This window comes from Chlamydotis macqueenii, chromosome 5, assembly GCF_036417535.1.
Source record: "Chlamydotis macqueenii isolate bChlMac1 chromosome 5, bChlMac1.mat, whole genome shotgun sequence".
NCBI classification, from domain to species: domain Eukaryota; kingdom Metazoa; phylum Chordata; class Aves; order Otidiformes; family Otididae; genus Chlamydotis; species Chlamydotis macqueenii.
In genome coordinates, this window is record NC_141560.1 from 2,726,324 (window position 1) to 2,745,594 (window position 19,271).

The 19,271-nt window shown below is 42.8% G+C and overlaps 1 protein-coding gene across 1 annotated transcript in view; it reads right to left on the reverse strand.

Moving 5' to 3' along the window:
- The window catches only part of SOS2 (SOS Ras/Rho guanine nucleotide exchange factor 2), a 51,023-nt gene that overhangs the window by 2,005 nt on the left and 29,747 nt on the right, over positions 1-19,271 (reverse strand). Inside the window, exons 9-22 of the mRNA XM_086748761.1 lie at positions 17,735-17,862; positions 16,265-16,920; positions 13,360-13,441; positions 12,546-12,668; positions 9,638-9,741; positions 8,227-8,446; positions 7,162-7,281; positions 6,272-6,434; positions 5,408-5,525; positions 4,350-4,522; positions 3,358-3,474; positions 1,598-1,859; positions 1,045-1,086; positions 29-138 (exon numbers count right to left, since the gene is read on the reverse strand). Coding sequence (XP_086604887.1) covers positions 29-138; positions 1,045-1,086; positions 1,598-1,859; positions 3,358-3,474; positions 4,350-4,522; positions 5,408-5,525; positions 6,272-6,434; positions 7,162-7,281; positions 8,227-8,446; positions 9,638-9,741; positions 12,546-12,668; positions 13,360-13,441; positions 16,265-16,920; positions 17,735-17,862 — 2,418 coding nt within the window. The remainder of the gene's footprint in view (positions 1-28; positions 139-1,044; positions 1,087-1,597; positions 1,860-3,357; positions 3,475-4,349; positions 4,523-5,407; positions 5,526-6,271; positions 6,435-7,161; positions 7,282-8,226; positions 8,447-9,637; positions 9,742-12,545; positions 12,669-13,359; positions 13,442-16,264; positions 16,921-17,734; positions 17,863-19,271) is intronic.

A 19,271-nucleotide genomic window follows, 5' to 3' on the forward strand; every position in this document is an offset into this window, starting at 1 on the left:
AAAGTTATTCAATGGAGGACAGAAATACCTTAGCATTAGAAGCATCCTGATCCATCTTTTTTCGTGGAGGAAGCGGAGGGGGGTTTTGAGGCTCATCGCTTAGTTTAGGAAAGCTACCCCACGAGCTGAAGAAAGTCTCTGGAGAGAGACAAGCAGATGTATTACTGCTTGTGAAATATCTGAGGAACATATTGTAGAATATTAAGCCAAACTAGAAGCAACTCAAATAAGCAGATCTTTGTGCTCAACTGCAACATGAACCATTAACTTCAGTTGTATGAAATTCTCATTCGTTTCTTTTATCGGATACACTCTCCACAAAGTGGTCTCCTATTTCCAGTATGAGAGATATCCATCAACAGCTAACAGGCAATCAGACACTGAAGAGAACAGGTGATATTAACTCTCACAGCATTTGAGGACATTTCTAGTCCTTCCTTTTTAGAGAGGGGGGGGCGGGGAAAAAATCCTCAAAGTTAAGAAACAGAACAAGCCCTCAGCCTGTATTTGTGACTTTTGACACACCTTTGCTTTTTCTCTTAGAAGCGCACAGAGCTCTGTATTAATACATCAGGCACCTGCGCTCTCCAGGTTGAAATTTTAATCATATTATGAAAAAGTATAGATGCCTGTGTAATACGGGAGTAAAGAGAGAAACAGAGATGAACACAGGATACTCCTCAGAGCTGTGGTACAAAGAGTGCCTCTTCTTTCCCAGCAACAGAACAATTATTTTCACTAAGTGGTAATATGAAATCAAGTTGCTTCATTTGTAGCATTAGTCAAACAAAATAATCATCAAGGGCATTCAAAATAGAAGCAAAATCATGCTAGAGCCTGGGAAAAAACAGAACCGGGCAGTTTTTACACTTTCCGTTCTTTACTGGGCATTTGGTCTAAAACCCGTCCAAAAAATCCTCTCAGAACACTAATGAACCCAGCACGGATTTTCATCCCAGATTTCACATCTTCATTCCCATTCAGCTCTCTTGAAACGAGGAAAAGGGGAGTTAAATGAAACATTTAATGAGTTACGGTACTCACTCGACTGTGGCAAACTGACAGGAGCGAAGATGCTATTGTTACCTGTTAAATGAAAAAAAAATTGATTAAAGACTTTCCAGGCAGAACAACCGCAGTACAGCACGTAACGTATGCTTGTGAGTGACCTCAAAGAGCACCATGACCTCCAAGTTTTATCTGCTGCTAACATGAATGGTCCTTTCCTGTGCAAAATATTCCTGAACTTGAGATTTTAAGTTATGCAGGGAATTAAACTTCATTATTCTGCTGTTGTCAACAACTACCGTGTTGTCATTCCCCTGCAGCCCAAACGCCCTCAGGATTTGCCACGTTTGCCACTCAGCTCCAGTAGGCAAAAAGACTGGAAACATCACTTGTTATTTAACTACTTACAGCAGGGATTTCCAAACTGCAGCACACACACCACCAACACAAGAACTTCGTAATTCACAACTACATTCCACAGATTTTTCTTTTTTTATTTTTTTTTTTTAAAGGCTGACATACACACCGATTCAATTTTGGAGGCCTGAGGGAGAGTAACAGCAATTATTAGAACGTATTGCACATTTACCGTAAGAACTGTTGAGATCGATGTCTAAAAACACACTGAACTCCGAAGAAGCGGACACTGGCGGCGTAGACGGCGTGTTTGGAGAAGTTGGTGCCGATACTGTTGTTTCATGCTCTGCCTCAGTGATTCTACTGAAACTTATCTTGCTTGGTTCCTTTTCAAGCGGCAACGGATGACTTCTCAAGGTGCCAGAGGTGGAGCCGTGTCTGCCGGTATTGGGCCTTATCCCGGGAGATTTCAGGGGGTACGTTGTTTTTCTAGGCTGGATAAAGTACAGCTGGTTAGCACTGCTAACATTTCAGGTAGCAAAACTGCCAAGTCTCTGAGATATTTTAAGAAGTACTTATCAAATACACTTCAAAAATTTGGTACAGCCTTTCTACAATGGGCGTGAGGTACAGTCTGTTGTCATCTACGCAGCAGGAGTTTACTGAAAAGTTATGGATGCAGCTTCATTAAGTCTTTTTTCCCAGCTTCATTTTTTTTTTTTTCCCCTCACAGCTATGAAAAATGAAGAGTCACGTTTCAGATCGACGCCAATCAGGACGAAACACAGGGAAGAGCAAGTCATAACCTTGGGAGAGAGCGAGTCATTTCAAGTGCCCCCAACAGGCCTGCGGAAGAGCCTCGTAACAGCACCGTAAGACACGCTTTGTGCTTGCGCCACAGAAGGTCAGCAGGCCCCCACGCGCGTCCAAGATCAAGGACGCGCTCGGACGCATGCCGTCTACGTCCTCTGGGTTCCTCAGGCTGGGATTCTTACACGCACGTCACTGGTGCGAATGCAACCAGCCTCATCAGACCCAGGTGCGACACAGCGCAGGTCAAAGCTGATTCTTTGAGGATGAATTACGTTCCCATCCCACGGTGGTATGCACGACTCGACCACGTTACAGTACCAGAACCAGACTTTCCTGAAACTCCACAAGAATGCCTAGTTTGGAAAACGTGAACTGTGAGGAATTCATGCCCAGACGACACAGAGTGGCAGCATGGAGATCTATTTTTAGACAATATTTTAAAGAAATTACTGCAAGCAGTGCTTCTGCAACAGTAATTTCCGTGGTTTTCCTGCCATATCTGTAATAGCATTGTACTCATTCCTCTAACAGGAGATTGCTACAATGATTTATAGCTCTCCCCAAAATCAGAGATGTCTCCAGCTACTCAGAAGTATAGTTACAAAATATTGCTCTCCAGAATGCCTAGATTTTTTATCTTTCTGCTTAAAAAGGAGCTCTGGGCTCCAGTAGCTACTTTCTTAAAAAACAAGCTTGCTATTCCTTAAACTGAACTGTATTTTGATCAGCAAGAAGGCTGCACCTTATACATTCAGGGCTATACTTCAATTTTTGCAACAATACAAAACATTCAGACAAAAGAACAAGAGAATTTAACTTCTACTTAAAGAAATCTGAATATATCAACTATGCATAAAATCAGTATTTCAATTAATAGTATTATATATTATTTTTTGATACTCTGAAATGAAGAATATGTAATAACATTTAACATTTCATCAAATGACTGTACGCTAAGAAACCCAAATTTAAATAGTAATATTTTCGGTTTTGGGGAAAACATGTTCATTCTAAAATAAGCCAAAGGTAGTATGTTTTAGCAGTGACAAACGTGTGAAATAAAAGTATTTTTAAATCACCTCATCATTTTGAAGGAAGTATATATGGCTTATGGAGTTAACTAGTTAAACTTCTTTTCCTAGTGGATTTTAGCTACTTAATTTGCAGGACAAGACTTACAAATCTAGGTGGCTGCTTGCAGTTTCGAGGTTCAATTTCCAATGACTTGTTGAACAGATAATCTGTAAACTCTTTTTCTGGTATCTTCCCCATAGGATTGAGATTTTCAAAGAATTTCTAAACGAAACAAGCATCAATAATCATTAAAAAATAAGCATATGCACAGAATTTTAAAGCTTGGCTAGGACGGGACTGGCACCAAGGGCACGGGACAGGACAAAGCTCCCCGAACGCCCGGCAGCCGCTGCTCCTGCTGCAGCTGGAGTCTCTGGGTGGGGAGCTCCAGCAGTTCTCTTTCTGTCAGCACAGACACTGCCGTCCCTTCAACTTAACGTACTTCTGGCTTAAGAATACTGCGAATCTCCTAAACCCTTCCCAGCCACGTCCACACAATTAAACACACAATGCAGCAGCATTTTAAGCAGCAGTACCGTGCCCATTTAATTCTTCACGTAACCAAGTTGTTTGTTGTTTCCTGCCTGCTGCTGTTCACCAGCTGAGACTGGGAGTGCTCACCACACAGCTGGTTTTTTGGAAAGGCTCCAATTAGCCATGCACGTAGGAAGTATGGCTGAGCAAAGCGATGCTTTTCAACCGTTGTGACCTCCATAGAAACACACCGACCTACCGTTACCTGGGTCATTGCTGTTTCAGCATCTTCCTTTAAATTCCTTTATATTACCTGCGATTCTTTGTCTTAGGTAAGCATCCACTCAAACATCCTCTCAATTTTAAAGATAACGCTGGCTGACACTAGTGCATCCCCACATTTGCTGAGCTTCTGCCACGCTGAATGACTGTTGGTTTTTGTGCTGGACTATGCATCCTCTGACTGTTAGCGTGGTCAGAGATATTATTACAGAAGGTCTGAACTGCGCCCCCCCCCCCCCCTTCTGATGGTCACTGTTCACGCAAGATTATTTGGCATTTTTCGGTTGCGTACATTCTTTTCCCTCTCCTATCCCCAAAACAGTTATTTCATGTTTGATTACCCGAATTTCTGGCTCTATCCGTAAACAGTAAGGCTGGTTTTGGTACTGCTGAATTTCTCCTGTGATTTCAGCCACTTTTCTCCTCTTACTGAAGTTAATCAATTCTTTCCCTTGTCTTTTAAGGAAGTCAGGATTCCCTTCTTCTGTCTTCAAAATATTTGTAAGGTATATTCCTGATAAAAAGAAAAGTATGTTTTAAACTTCAGATTCATTCCAAGAGCTGGTTTCATTCTTTCTAATGAACAATAAAAAAGTCTGAGCATAGGGAGACCATTCTCTTTAACGCTCCAACAGTTTGTAAGCTGGCAAGAATGGCTCAAGTCTGCATTTTACACTGGAACAACACATTATTGAAATAAGATGTTTTATCGTGTTCAGGACACGGTTTAGTAGGCATGGCGGTGTTGGGTTGACGGTTGGACTTGATGATCTTGGAGGTCTTTTCCAAGCATGATGAAGGGCCACGCAGATGCTGAGAGGGCTGGAGCAGCTCTGCTGTGAGGCCAGGCTGAGAGAGCTGGGGCTGTTCAGCCTGGAGAAGAGGAGGCTCCGGGGAGACCTGAGAGCGGCTCCCAGTGCCCAAAGGGGGCTGCAGGGAAGGTGGGGAGAGACTCTTCAGCAGGGCCTGGTGTGACAGGACGAGGGGTAATGGTTTTAAAACAGAGGGAGGTAGATTCAGATCAGACATCAGGAAAAAGTTTTTTACACTGAGGGTGGTGGAACCCTGGCCCAGGTTGCCCAGAGAGGTGGTGGATGCCCCATCCCTGGAAACATTCCAGGCCAGGTTGGCTGGGGCTCTGAGCAACCTGATCTGGTTGGAGATGTCCCTGCTCCTTGCAGGGGGGTTGGGCTGGGTGGGCTTTGAAGGTCCCTTCCCACCCAAACCATTCTATGAAGTCTAAAACGATTATAAACCTAAGAAGTCAAGAGTCACCCATTGTATTAAGAGATTTTTTAGAGCTAAACACAACCCTGAACACTTTAAACAATAATAACACGTCTGCATCAAATTCAACTTAACAATACACACAACGTTAGCCTGCCCTGGTGTTACTTACCAAAGAAAGGCACGCAGGGTGGATTGATTGACTTGAGCTTAGCTAGGTACTTTTTAAAATGATCTTGACTTAATTCTACTGCTTCATCCAACACTCTTTTTTTTCTTTCCTGCAGTGCCTAAGTTGTCAAAGAAAAAAAAAAAAAGATGCAAATCTTCTCAGTAGCATGGCTAGCAAAAACACAATTCCATAGCTCTCTTAGCAAAACTTAGGAAATGAAATTCAGATTCAGAAGAACGTCTTTGGTAAATGGTTTGCTCTGGACTACAGCACTATCAGTCCAACAATTCTGTCATGTGAATCATGAGGCTACTGTAAACAGACTATTATTTTGTCTGTCAACTTACAGGCATAATCCTGGTCTTTAAATTTAGTAAAAATTAAACATTTAGTTTTGAATTTAACCTAAAAGGCCTGGTACTGCCTTTCAAAGACGTAGAAAATTCAAAACATTTTATTCATGCGTCTCTATTTTAGTCAGGGGAAGCTTTGCTGCCATATCGTAGGCATTTCTTTGGCAAGTGAAGAATGGAGTCACTACTTGTGTAGTAGCCTCTCCTACTGTTTATCTAAGCAGCTATTTGTTTCTGCCTCTGACAATCTGAATTTTCTGAGACTCTCTCAATCCAAGAGAAGTTCTTGTGGTCAACTGAAATCCGAGTTTTAGGTCCCATTACAAACCCTTGGAGACACCCAGCCCGCCTCGTATGTTTTTGCATCAACAACTTTGAGCATTTCACACTTGTTTTCTTCCATGAAAGCAAGTGTGATATATGAATACTATGGATTTCACTTCAGAAGTGTGCGTGACACATTTCTGGATTCCCCCTTTTTTTTTTTTCAGGAGCAATGCCCAAAACTTACCTCAAATGTGTGATCTAGTCTATACACAGACACAGAGTTCATGGCACTGACGATCTCCAAAACACCATTGAAATTATTCAGGTCTTGAAAAACCTGCAGGATTTCTATAATCCTACTCAGCACAGCCACTCGCTCTTCAAAGTTCTCGGTTTCCACGATGCACCTAATCAAAAGATGTGATTTGAGAAACACGGCTAAATAAAACCTGACATTTTACTAGCTACTAAATCAAATTTTTCCAAGCAAAAACTGTACAGTATGCACATTTTGGCTCTCTCTCAAGAATCTCAAGTACAAATTTATGTAATCACATCTTACACATGTTTAAGTTGGAAAGCCACGAAAAGTTTTGGCATCTCCTGTAAAATAATAGAGCAAACCGCAAGCAAGATCCAGATGAAGTGGGGTGACTCTTATGCCACTGTATCGACGGTGGCATTTTAAGCTCGCTAGGTTAGGCACACACACACCAGCCGCTACACCCTTCTGACCGCAGCACTGGACGTGTTCCTCAGAAATACTTAATCATCTCACAGGAGAAGGGAGAGAGACTAGGATAAGGGGACAGACAAAAGCGTGCTTTCATCAAAAGATGTCGGAAAGTAGTGCTGAGTCCTGCACTGCCTTCAAGACCTTCTGATGTACTGCAGAAATGTACGTAGGATCGATGCTGACCAAGTGGATATAACTGGGAAAAAATCTCCCAGTCTCAGGAAGAGGGCACATATGCAATTGGCATGGCATGCAGCTTTGAACCAAAATCTGAAATTTCTGGAATATCCTAGAGCCGTCTCAAGATTCAAGGCAACAGAATTCAAATAGCGGAAAAACGTTCCTCTCTGAATTTCAGTAGGAGTCCATGCCACTACACGATCACCCCCTGTACTTACTTTTCAAACCAGAGAGTAAGATTTGTAGTATGACGAATCATTTTCAAGAGATTTGGGGAGTTAATTTCCTTATCTTCTTTAGTCCACACGCTACCCACGAGTTCAGAAGGCTGCACTGCCCTGATAATGACAAAGCAGGATGCAGAAGAATGCTCAATACAAATAATAACTACGTTCTGCGCTTGCATGAAAAGATTATTTCTTCCCTTCATCATGATTTGATATTTCACAAATCCAATCCAATCTACTGCAAAACAGCTACTGAAAATAACTTTTTGACAGGTATTTGACTATAGAAGGAAATATATTTTTATCTTAATTGAAACGGGCATTTTTGAATAAGCATTTTCAGATAAGGAGTAAGTTTACAAAGAAGTAAGTTTAATTTCCTGAAAGCATCTTAAAAACAGTTACCATTGTTTTTTAAATCAGGAAGCTGAAACACTTTGAGCAACCTGCTGGAAAAGTGCCCCATTTCAACAAAAACCCTGCTGTCGCTGAAGCACGGAAGGATGCTTCACCTTTGAGTTCTGCAAGACCTTAAAGGATTTCTACCCAGTACATCCTAGCTGTCACGTGCAGGGTAGCTCTATTTATCACAGGTAACAACAGAGCTGGGAAACAGCGGAGCATGTATGGCACCAGACCAAAAAAACTCTTCAGAATTCGATTAGAGGACCATGATGTACCAGTGCTATGGTTATATGCATGTAACACTCGGGCCTTTGCTACGCAGCTATAAAGGAAATGAGCAGAGACAATTGTCTCCTCCTTTTATGATATAACAAGCACTTCTTCTTTTAAGGAGATAATACAAATTAGTATTATCTGCTCATAATATTTTAGCGTCTTTCCTGTACTTACGTTGTCAGAAGTGTGATATGGAGATTAAAAAAAAACCCTTTTTTTTCCCCCTTGTGTATTTTGATATCGAACAGATGGCAAGAAAACCTCTTTCCACAAACTCTGAAAGTCAAGGCAACATACTTTTGACTGATTCTAGGAATCAGAACTCTTTCTTGCTCAAATAATCTAAAAAAAGACCTGTACTAGTTCAATCCCTACCTATAAAGGTCGGACTCGAGAAGCGTCAGCTGTCGCGCAATCTCGATAGGATGCAGCGTCATGAGGTCCAGCGCTTCGCTGTGCCCAACGCGCCAAATGTGCCACTCGATGGGGGGAGGCGGGCTCTCAAAAGTGATGTTGTGACTGATTCCATTTGCTTGAGCTTTCTTTCTCTTGATGATTTTAGCGATTGATTCCACCCACTTCTTCATGGATTTTCCTGCAAACCAGAAACCATTAAAAAAACCCCACAACTTTTAAAATACCGTCCTTAAAATGACTTTTGGTAGTTTAGTGAAACCAACCGCCCAAAAATTCGTACATGCACTCAAAATTCTGCATTTCTGCATGCAAATTAATTAGGTTTGTAGTTCTCTATTTTCTTCTTATGGGTTCTTGCACCTGTATCAGTTGTCAATCAGAGACACATGTGAACGAATTTTTGGGTGCCCAGTTGCGTTTAACCACATCAACTGACAGTTTTGGTGTGGAAAAAGTGACCCTGTACAGATCGTACTTTACTTTTTCCCCTCAGCTGCAACCATCTCCACTTTTTAGAGGAGAAGAACGAAAAAAGTAAAAAAGCTTCAAGTGAGAACTTTGCAACACGCTGTACTAGTGCACTAGGGGGGAAAAAAAAAGATTAGAGAAATCCATGTTTACAGTCTCAGTCCAACATTTCCAGTACACAAAAGAGTGGACAAGACAGGAAGTACCTCCAGCAGTTCAAGACAAATAGCTTTTAAGAGACTAACCAAAATTATTCCTCTCTGGTCAGCCATGGTTAGCATGGAGACCTCTGCAAAAGATAAACTACCGTTCTCTAACTTTGTCTTAGAATCATATTGCCCAATGTACGGTCTGGCAATCCGAAAAATAAGACTCTAGAATTGCCAGGATAACGATTAAAATTGACATGCCAACACTGTTGCTCTCCACATAGGCTGCCAAAAAAAATCTGCTAGTTCGTAAGGAATTTCTCCAGAGGAAGTGATACCAAATGGGTCAAGCATCCTCTCCTGAAAGGATAATGATTTTCAGCTCAAACTTAAAAAAAAAATGGGAGAACAACAAGATGGAAGTCTCAGTAACCAACAGGGAAGGAATTCTCTACAAATACAACACAGGGAGGAAGAAGGTGACTGTCTGAATTACAGAGTCAAGCAAGGATGAACATTACTGTTCAGAAGGAAATACACTTCAGGTAAATATGACAATGCTTTAAGTAAGTTTTGGTAGCTGTTTAGGCTCCAGGCCAAAGCTTGCTCAAGTCAAGGAGAGTCTCACAAACAGCTCAAAGGTATTAAAATTACTCATGTGTGTAAAGATATTCTCATGCCTAAAACCTCTCAGGATTAGACACAGCAGGTACCGAAGTGCGGAAGAACAACAGGACCACCAATTACCATACCTCTCACACTGGAAATAAACATCTCCAGTCTCTCCAGTAACTCCAGATCTCTTTCAAAATCGTAAAAGTGGTGCTCCACCCAGTGACGAAAGACATTTAATATTCTGAGGAAGGAGAGAAAAAAAAATATTATGTTTATTTTTAAGGACTTCCAAGGCTCATCCCATACAGACACAAAATGAAACACAATTCCCCAAAAGGCTGAGTTACGTATTTGTGTAGTTGACGACTATGAAAACACATATGGACAAAGGGCAGAACAAAGCACCGATGACCACAGAAGTCCCCAGGTATTTAAAACCTCATTTTCCAGTCTTAGTATGTATATGAGGTGTGGTTACTCCTGCCCCATCGCCTTTGCAGAAGTGGCTCAGCTGCATGTCGAGCGCTGCTGAACTCCCCTCCTCTTTGCAGCTCAGGATATTAGTCAATCAGTGCTAACTGTGTACCAGACTACTGGTTTTGGTGGCTCAGCACTGTAGATCGAGAGCAAGAACATCTGAGAGGGACACGGCAGACAACTGATTGTCATCTGCCAGTTTGCTGTGAAGCAGAGCACTGGAATAATCTAGAGAAGTTGGCTGGTTCAGCTTAGCCAAATGAAGGGTGCTCTACGTGAATACATGGAGAATTAAATAGTTAACTTATACTCTCGGAAGAGGAGAAAAAAGAAGGTTTATCACATGAAAGAATGGCTATCCAAACAGATAATTTAGGCTGGAAATTAACCATCACAACTTCTAACCATTAAAGGAGTCATGTTTTAGAACAAATTTCCAGTAACAGTAATACAGGATCTTATCTAATCAGTCTTTGCCTTTGCGATATCACGGTAGGAACACTGAAAAAGCAAGAAAGATTGCCTGGTTCTGCTGACTGCATTTCCAGCACAGCACCTCCTCTTTCTCATGACCTCACATGCATCTCATCTAATCAAAGACGTTACCATGTCCATGCCTGTGCACTGGACAGCATGTCTACCGCACTTTCTACAAGATGCGGAGAAGGAAGCAAGGAAGGGATGAGCATCTTCACATTCTCCATTTTCTTCCCAAATCCCAGATCTCTCTGAAGCAGAGGTCAATGCTATTAACAATTCTGGAATTGACAAAGTGCTGGGTATATCAACCTAACAGCTCAAATTCAGGCACCTATTCTCAACTGTAACACAGTTCGGAGTTTCAAGCTACTAGAAACACGTAGTATCTCCTCAATTCAAATATTAACGACAAGCCACAGAAGGGTGTGTGTTAAATAGCAGCTTTAAACCACATCTCTCATCAAGCAGGCGCTTGTAAAACGGACTCAGCTCACCAACCATTGCATAAATTGGACAGCAAAGAGTAGCTGTCGCTGTAAGAGGTATCCTAATCTCTCAAGGAAAGAAACCGGAAACTAAATCCAAAGACCCCGGAAACTTCGGAAGGGGGAACAGGTTTCAAACAGCTCAAACACAACATATGAAGGCAAAAGTGTTAAATTGATTTTGTAAATTAATAGCATGAAACACATGACAACTGCTGCCTCAAACTTTTCTACAGGTTCCAGTTCATGCGTAACCACCCGTCCTGCTTAGCGATGGCCGTCAGCAGTGCTGCAGGATGATGCATTTGTACCACGCAAAGGGGCACTGCGAGGAGGTCCCCAAGCAACTTCCAGCCTAGTTAGTAGAGGATACTATAAAAAATAGCACCAAAAGCAATACAACAGCACTTAAACTCTTGAGCCAGTTGTGTGTGAGTTTGTGTGCTCTGTAAGCACCTATGTGGCTGGATGCGGAAACAGTTACCAGAAAACAGCAAGCTGAAACCGGGAAAAGTATCTGCTGAGAGGCACCGCGTGAAGCTCTCCCAAGAACTGATAACTCTGGAGACTATTGGTCCTGCTGAACCCACAGGAGCTGATAAACTGAGAACACCAAGCGCCTGACAAATCTGTACAAGGCCACGAGCAGACACAAGGATGAAGGTTACACTGAGGCTGTGTAACTTGGACTGCACCCAAGAAGGTGGTGGCAGCTCTGTATCGACAAACGCTACAGTATTACGTACATACTTACATTTTTTTATCTACATGCACACGGGTATCTGATGAAAACAGGACTCCTAAGTGGCTTTCTGAAGCCCTACCTTGAAGGCACTGGCATGTCAGCAGGACCCTTCGCTTTGAGTAAACGGCTTTTGCTCCAAACAGGTAACTCTGCGTGTGGTAAGGCAAAAACTGAGGGTACTGCGCGTATAGTTTCTTGCCATTAACAGGGACATCTTGATGCTACTAATAAAAACAGTTTAGTGAATAAAAGTTGTCCTAGCAAATATTGGTTGTGATCTGTGTGTCCTCCTGACTCAATCCCTCACATCAGGGAAACAATTAGCCTCATTCATGCTAGAAACGTTTAATTGTTCCGCAACTTAGCTTGGTCAGCAAGACCTTGAAGATTCACCGCAGCCTGCTGCCATGTGCAGTACAGACAAGAGTCTCCCTGTCTGTGTGCAAATCCATCAGCAGGGCTGGGAAAGGGAGTAAAATGCCAACAGGACTGAAAAAAAAATGGAAACAGAGAAGCTATCTTCACAGGGCCTGTTAACAAGTTATCCATTCAAAAGGCAGCCAGAACCACTTTTGGTTGTACATCTCTCACCCACACCCGTTTCGCACAGCAGCCATACAGCGTTCTTGTGGGTGGTGACCACAGCTGCGAGCGGCAGAGAACCAAAGCACAGTTGCAACAACAACAGAAGTCAGCGTGACGAAGGAGAACGCGGTTTGGGATGTTCGTCTGGCTGCAGACAGCGTTAAGTCCCTGCTTGACAGCACAGCAGTCTCCAAAAGAGATTACACCAGGATCACCAGATAATCAGTGAACTAAAATCTGGCTTCAACAGAACAAATTTAAAAGCAAATAAACCTGAGCTGGACTGGCTGGACATATTCCTTGCGAAATCGCTTAAGGTCTGCGCTGATAGGCTGCTCCCCCTTCTCGATGGCCAGCCTGTCTGCTTCAGTAGGCTCGGGCTCCGGGATTTCAAACCTACGAACAGAAGTACCAAAAGCTGATGGCAATTCACATAAAACACAAACCCTTTATGCAGGACACGCAGAGCAACCGCATATAAAAAAAAATTCAGTGCGGTGAAACTCAAGCACTCATCCAATATCCAGTTTGCCTGGAATCCCCTCCTCCCCTGGCTCCGTCCCGCCAGCACGCCCAGTTCTTGCCCTGATAATTCGCTAGTTCTCTGGCCATCACAAGATGTCTAGACTAGGATATAAGGCTTTAAACTATCTGCTAGCTTGATTAAGTGAAGATTAGAAGAAATCTTAGGAGCGGCTTTATCACACTGTATTAAACTGCTGTTCCCATTAAGAGTCTGTGCCTTTCAAACAAACTGCTTAGCACATCTCCGTTCTTTTTTTGCATTGAGACTTAGCCATACTCAAATACACTCTCAGGATCAAATTAAGCAGTTCAAAACATTACCACCCCACAGCTGAGGCACACCAAGTGCTCTAGGAACACTTAATTCAGGTAACTAATTTAACAAACCGGGAGAAGGAAGCTTGCAGGAAAAACTCGCATTGCTGCATCCCGTTTTAAGTTACTGGTTTACGCGTGTCACTAAAACGCGTGCCACACAGCACTGAGAACCTGAGCAGAAAGGGAGCGGGTAAACGAACACAAAGCTGTTCAAATGTCTTCAGAAAGGACGACCGCTGCTTACCTCTCAATCAGTAAACTCAGCAGCTCCTGGGGCTTGCAAAACGAGCGGTACGTGGTAAGGAAAGTACGTACAAAATTAGGATCTGTAAACACAGAATAAAAAAAAAACAGTAGAGTGGTTTTTATCCAATTGCAAAATATCAGAAACAATACACGTATACTCACAGAAAAAGTTTAAAGTGCAGAAAATACGCTAAGGTTATAAGTGAGGTACTGTAATTTGAAAAATACCAGAAATGATACTGCCTGTGAAATCTTCATTTAGTTCTTTGACACATTTCCCCTGGAAAAATATTCAACTGCACGCCCTATGCTCTCTCAAAAACTCTGTCTCAGTCTCGGCATGCGGAATGGCTTACGCTCCCTGAATACGCAGCTGCTCCATGGTCCCATAAAGACAAAGAAAATACGGCAGAACTGGGCTGTCTGCTCTCTTGATATCAAAAACACCTATTTCACCTTGACAAAACATTCGTCTTACCTGTTCTTAAAACATCTCCAGCAGTGGGGACCGCACCCCTGCCCCAGCCACACCACTGCAGCGCACAGCTGCCCTCCGCAGAGCGGCCGGCGGGGAAAACGCGACAGGCAGCAGAGGCCTGACGAAGCAAATACCTGCAGCAGCTCAAGACGCTGCATCTCCACAAGCCGCCACACCTCCCTCCCGCCGTTCCTCACCGCTACGGGAGGTGTGTTACCAGCAGACGTGCCCATCCGCAACCTACCAGGTCTTTTATTGGGGCCACTCTGCTATATTAAAAGTATTAAAGGAAAAATATCGCTCCTTTAATCTCTTTTAATTCCACTCGCTTGTAACGGAGATTCTTAGATCGTGGATAAGCACGCTGATAAGCAAATCACTTCACTGCGAGCCCACGAAGGGTCACTCATCATCTGGTCCTAACCCTGACACCCCCGTGGCAGACCCCCTCACAGGGGTAACAGCCGCAAGATGCTGTGCTCTGTGATCTGTGGCAGCTTCCAGAGCCACCTGGGAGCAAACGAACGCTGAAATACAGGAAAACCAGGCCGAGAGAAGCGCGTGCACATATGCTCACTCAGGAGTGGGGATTTTGGGTTGCTGGGAATTTCCTTTTTCTTGCCGTTCTGTAAATAAACTTCAATCTGTCAGCAGTAGGCGCAGGTAGCTCACACCAGCAGTCTTCAACGCGTGAGCAGCGAATTTCTTCCAAGGAGCTCAGAAAAGATTAAGACAAACACTGCTTTTAAGAAGGCTTGAACTCCCTTGCAGAGCCTGGCTCAACGTTTTTAAGAGATCCATATACAGGAACGTTTGCGAGCTAAAAGTAATAGTGCTCTCATGCTCTGACAACGCTGCTGCGTTTGCACCCTGCACTGCCCTGTTCCGCTTCCACATCGCATCTACGTTCTCTCTTCCGTACTATTTATGACATTTTTAAGGAAATCTTCCCCTTACCACTGAACAGGCAGGCAGTATCTCTGCTCTGCAGACAAGATCTGCAATTCCCTTAAACGAGGGCTGCTACTCTGCTCTCTGACCTGTGTAGCTTCCTTTATATTATTTTTTAAATTATACATTCTCAATAAAACAGAAAACACAAGCAATGTGCTTTTTACAATACAAGCCACTAACAGCGGCTTGCGATTTAAATTCTAGAGTTTGTTAACTCTGCACCTGCCACCTCCCATGGTATTCTGGTATCAACTGGGAACTTCTTTTGACACGCCAGAGATCACTCTGTGAATGCAGAGCCTGTGTGCTGGCGGAAAGCCCGCTTCAAAGAAATCTGAAACTAATGCAAACCTACAATGAACTGACAGTTATAAAAAATCCCCACCCATCTTGACCTAAATACAACCAAAAGCGTGACCACGATCTGCTCAGAGTCCCTCCACATGCTGTTAGTCATCAAAATGCCCCTCCGGAGGCTGAGGGACGGGATTTTGTTAGTCTTGGCTCCAAACGCTGTTTGGAAAAAGCGGACAGAAACCCAAGAGGCAACGCTTTCATTCCCAAGGCTGAAGTGGCAAGAACTTGTGCTACAAAAACCAAAGCTACGCTATGGAACCAATACTCACACGCAGCAGCTCATTCAGGAGAAGAGCCAAGTTTACAAGCCACCAAAACCCATCACAATTTAGAAACGGATGACTCGGGACTCACAGACAACACCACTCCAGATTACCTGCACATCAACTAGTCGCATCAATACTGAGCTTCAAGGTGGAAAATGCTATTTTTTAACTTTTTTTTTTTTTTAAAACATACAGCTCCACACTATCCAGGCTTAGTTTTCCAAAAAAGACTCACTTAAATACCAGGCAGTTTTGTAAAAAGCACCAAGGAGACTGTTACTATTTGACAAGTTTTACAAAAATTGCACACCACTTCCACCAGCATCCTCACGTCAGCTCCACTGCGTCCCCTTTCACCCAAACCCCAAGATCTAACATTTTCATCAACATTAACACTTCATGTAAAGGTTTTATTTCTGTGGCTTTATAGAGAGAAGGAAAGCCTGCAGAATGCCAATTCCGATTTGCGTCCTTTTCTACTGGGAGACTTCACAAAGCCGCAGGTTGAAGTATCATAAATACAATCTCCAACCTTTTTTCTTCCTCCACAGTCACAGAGCCTGTAACAGCACCACTGCTTTAGCCATGGTGCTCTCAGGAAACACGCTAGTGGATCCTATTAGACCATTAATATTTTTTTTTTGAGGAGGAGAAGACAGCTTTGCCAGCAAAGCCAGTTGATTTAATGACAGACACTGTTTTTTTTTTTTTTTCCTGCAAATCTTGCTTTACATTTCACTACACACAGAAAAAACCCAAACAAACAAAAGATTAAAGGATTAATTTCATCACGCAAGCAAGCATGACCTTAAAAAACACATATATATAAAAACAGAGGTACAGGATACCTGCATACATATGGTACGTTAACCTTTCAATTAATTTCACAACTGTTCCTCCTTTGATGATGGGAATGCCATTCCTGCTTTGCAAGTTGTCCTCAAAAACGATGTTATCCTCCGAGTCTTCCACTACGAAACGATACACGTTTGGGCTGGGCAACCTCAGCGGCTGCTCGTTTTCTTCTTGCAGCAACACCGAATCGAGCATCCTATCCAGAGTACTGCGATACTGGAGGGAAATCAGGGCGGCCATCCAATTACTCTTCTCTTCGGCGGACTTGGCAGCAAACAGTATGCTGTTTTCATCTTTCGACACCAGTTCAAAAGCATGTTTGTATTCAGATGTGTCATCTTTATCAATAACCTGTATTTTCCTCATGATGATTTTTTCCTTCAGCCTGTACTCCGCAGTGCTGTAGCCAGGAAGCCGTGATTGACCATGATTGGTTTTACAGCTGATCATTAACCCATCAAAGAGAAAGATGTGGCGTTCATGTTTGGCTCCTATTTTTGTCAAGCCACCTTCCATTATGAATTCATTACAGCACTGCCCAATATCTTTGCCTTCCCAGCCATCAATATTTTTCTGGATTTCATTCATTTTCTTGATGGCCAAGTGCTTGCTTCTTATTTGTCTGTTGTAGAAGCGACAGACTGGCTCCCTTGAATGAATAAAAGAAAAAGTCACGAGGGGCACATTCCACATTTACCATCCCAAGAGAGAAGAAACCCAACTAAATCAACAGTTTATATCAGTTTATCAGTTTATTTAGATCAACAGTTTATGTTGATGCTGAGAGGGCTGGAGCAGCTCTGCTGTGAGGCCAGGCTGAGAGAGCTGGGGCTGCTCAGCCTGGAGAAGAGGAGGCTCCAGAGAGACCTCAGAGCCTTCCAATACCTCAAGGGGGCTGCAGGGAAGATGGGGAGAGACTGTTCAGCAGGGCCTGGTGTTATAGGACGAGGGGTAATGGTTTTAAAACAGAAGGAGGGAGATTTAGATTAGATATTAGGAAATTTTTTTTTACGCTGAGGGTGGTAGAACCCTGGCCCAGGTTGCCCAGAGAGGCGGTGGATGCCCCATCCCTCGAAATGTTCCAGGCCAGGTTGGCCGGGGCTCTGAGCAACCTGATCTGGTTGGACTGGGTGGGCTTTAAAGCTCCCTTCCCACCCAAACCACTGCATGATTCTAGGATTCTATCACTAGTTATTTGCCCTAAATATGCCCTAACCAAGTTTACAGTTTCAAATAAACCACATGCACTGCTTTGGCTAGTGAAAGAATAAGATATTGGCACTGATCTTACAAGGTTTTGGGCTGCTACTCCATTTACAACGGAAACTGGCAGAAAGATATGCCTTGAAGAGGAAACAGACACATTATCTAACAAGGAAAAAAACCAATTACAATTCCTTCTGTATCATTTATCTCCCTGTCTGCCAACTCTGGGAAAGCAGGGTGGCTCTGCGGATTCTTACCCGGGCCGCCGTCTCGGGGAGTGTTTGCTGTAGATGCGCTCCATGCTGCACTGCAGATTCAGAAGAGCGGTAATGGCTTGTTTCAAGCACTCCCGATCCTCTTCGTCTTCACTGCATTCCTGCAATTGCTGTGACAGAATAAACGTTTTTCTTTCAGATTTCACTAGTCTATAGAAGAGTAGGAAGGCTGACAAACACTTAGTGTTATCTACAGTACTCGGTGAAGCCAGTGCACTTCAAGTCAGTAGGAGAGTTATCAACAGAAGCCCACTCTGAAGTACCTACGCGTGTAACTAAAAACCATTCCTCAGATATTCAGGAAAAATGAGCAGATACTCAACAGGAGGGAGTTCAGAAAAACAACCCTTTACCCATTTACCGAGACGCAACGCTAATTGTCAGATATTGTTTTTCCTGATATCTCTTCAACAACGTCCTGTTTCACAACTGCTTTTATTAAATAGCTTGGAGGTCTGAAACAGCCAAGAACTGAACGCTGGCTTATGTAACTATGCGCAATATTCCTTCAGTGAGTCAAACTCAACATTTCAGAGCAAATTTAAGAGACAGAATGACCAAGCTTCTCTCTTTGCTTCTTACCACTCTAAATTCTGCCATCTTCAGCAAACTCAACTATTTCAAGAAGAAATGTCAATTTTGCACGGTGCAAAGTAACATAGTAAAAAAAAAAAGTCTGAAATTCAAGAATGACAGCTAATAGTAAAACGTAAAGACAGTGAGAAGCAGCTTATTTCCTTTTCATAAAGACTCGATTCATCTCTACCACTAGGCAGAAACTTCTTGAATTTGGAAATTCAATAGGGTTTCACATCTCCAGACACTTGGTAGCACTATGCTTTGAGCAAAGTTTATTCACAGAGTTCATCTTTTCAGTTTTTTAAGGTGATCTCTCCTAAAATACTATTGATAATAAAGAAGAGAGATTTTCATTTTAACCCCTTTCATGTTAAGGACACTCTGATTTTTTTTTAAAAAGAAAATTCAAGCAAATAGCTTGCTGGGCAAAACCAAGCCAATACGCCACACAGTTGTGGATAAACTCTGTTTTACCTGCACACTTTAAGAGAGGTCTTACAATCACTCAGCAGTGAAGCCTCCTTTTCCTTTCCCCACTACGTTCCCTCAGCAAGGATATGTAGCTTCCTCTAAAAGTAATTGAGAGAACAGGATTTGACCAGACTGGTCCACTCTCTTTATGTAATTTAAGCGACTAAAATTTTTGTTTTTCACAAGCCCAAATAACCTCCATCTTGCGTATTAGAGAAATGAAAGTGTCATGGCCAAAAATTTCTGGGAAGTTTATGAGCTGAGGAACAGTACAGGGAAGGGAAAAAATTTCTACCTCCATGGAAACCCTTCTTTTCCTTACTATCGGCCACAGAAATGCAAAGAACATAAAATACGGTATGAAAAGCTACAGAGTCTGACAAAATACTCTTTCTCTTCGCGCATCTTGAGCAGAATTTCTTGCATCCCCTTTCCAAAGGGAGCTGTGTCTGGCACTTAACAGACATGA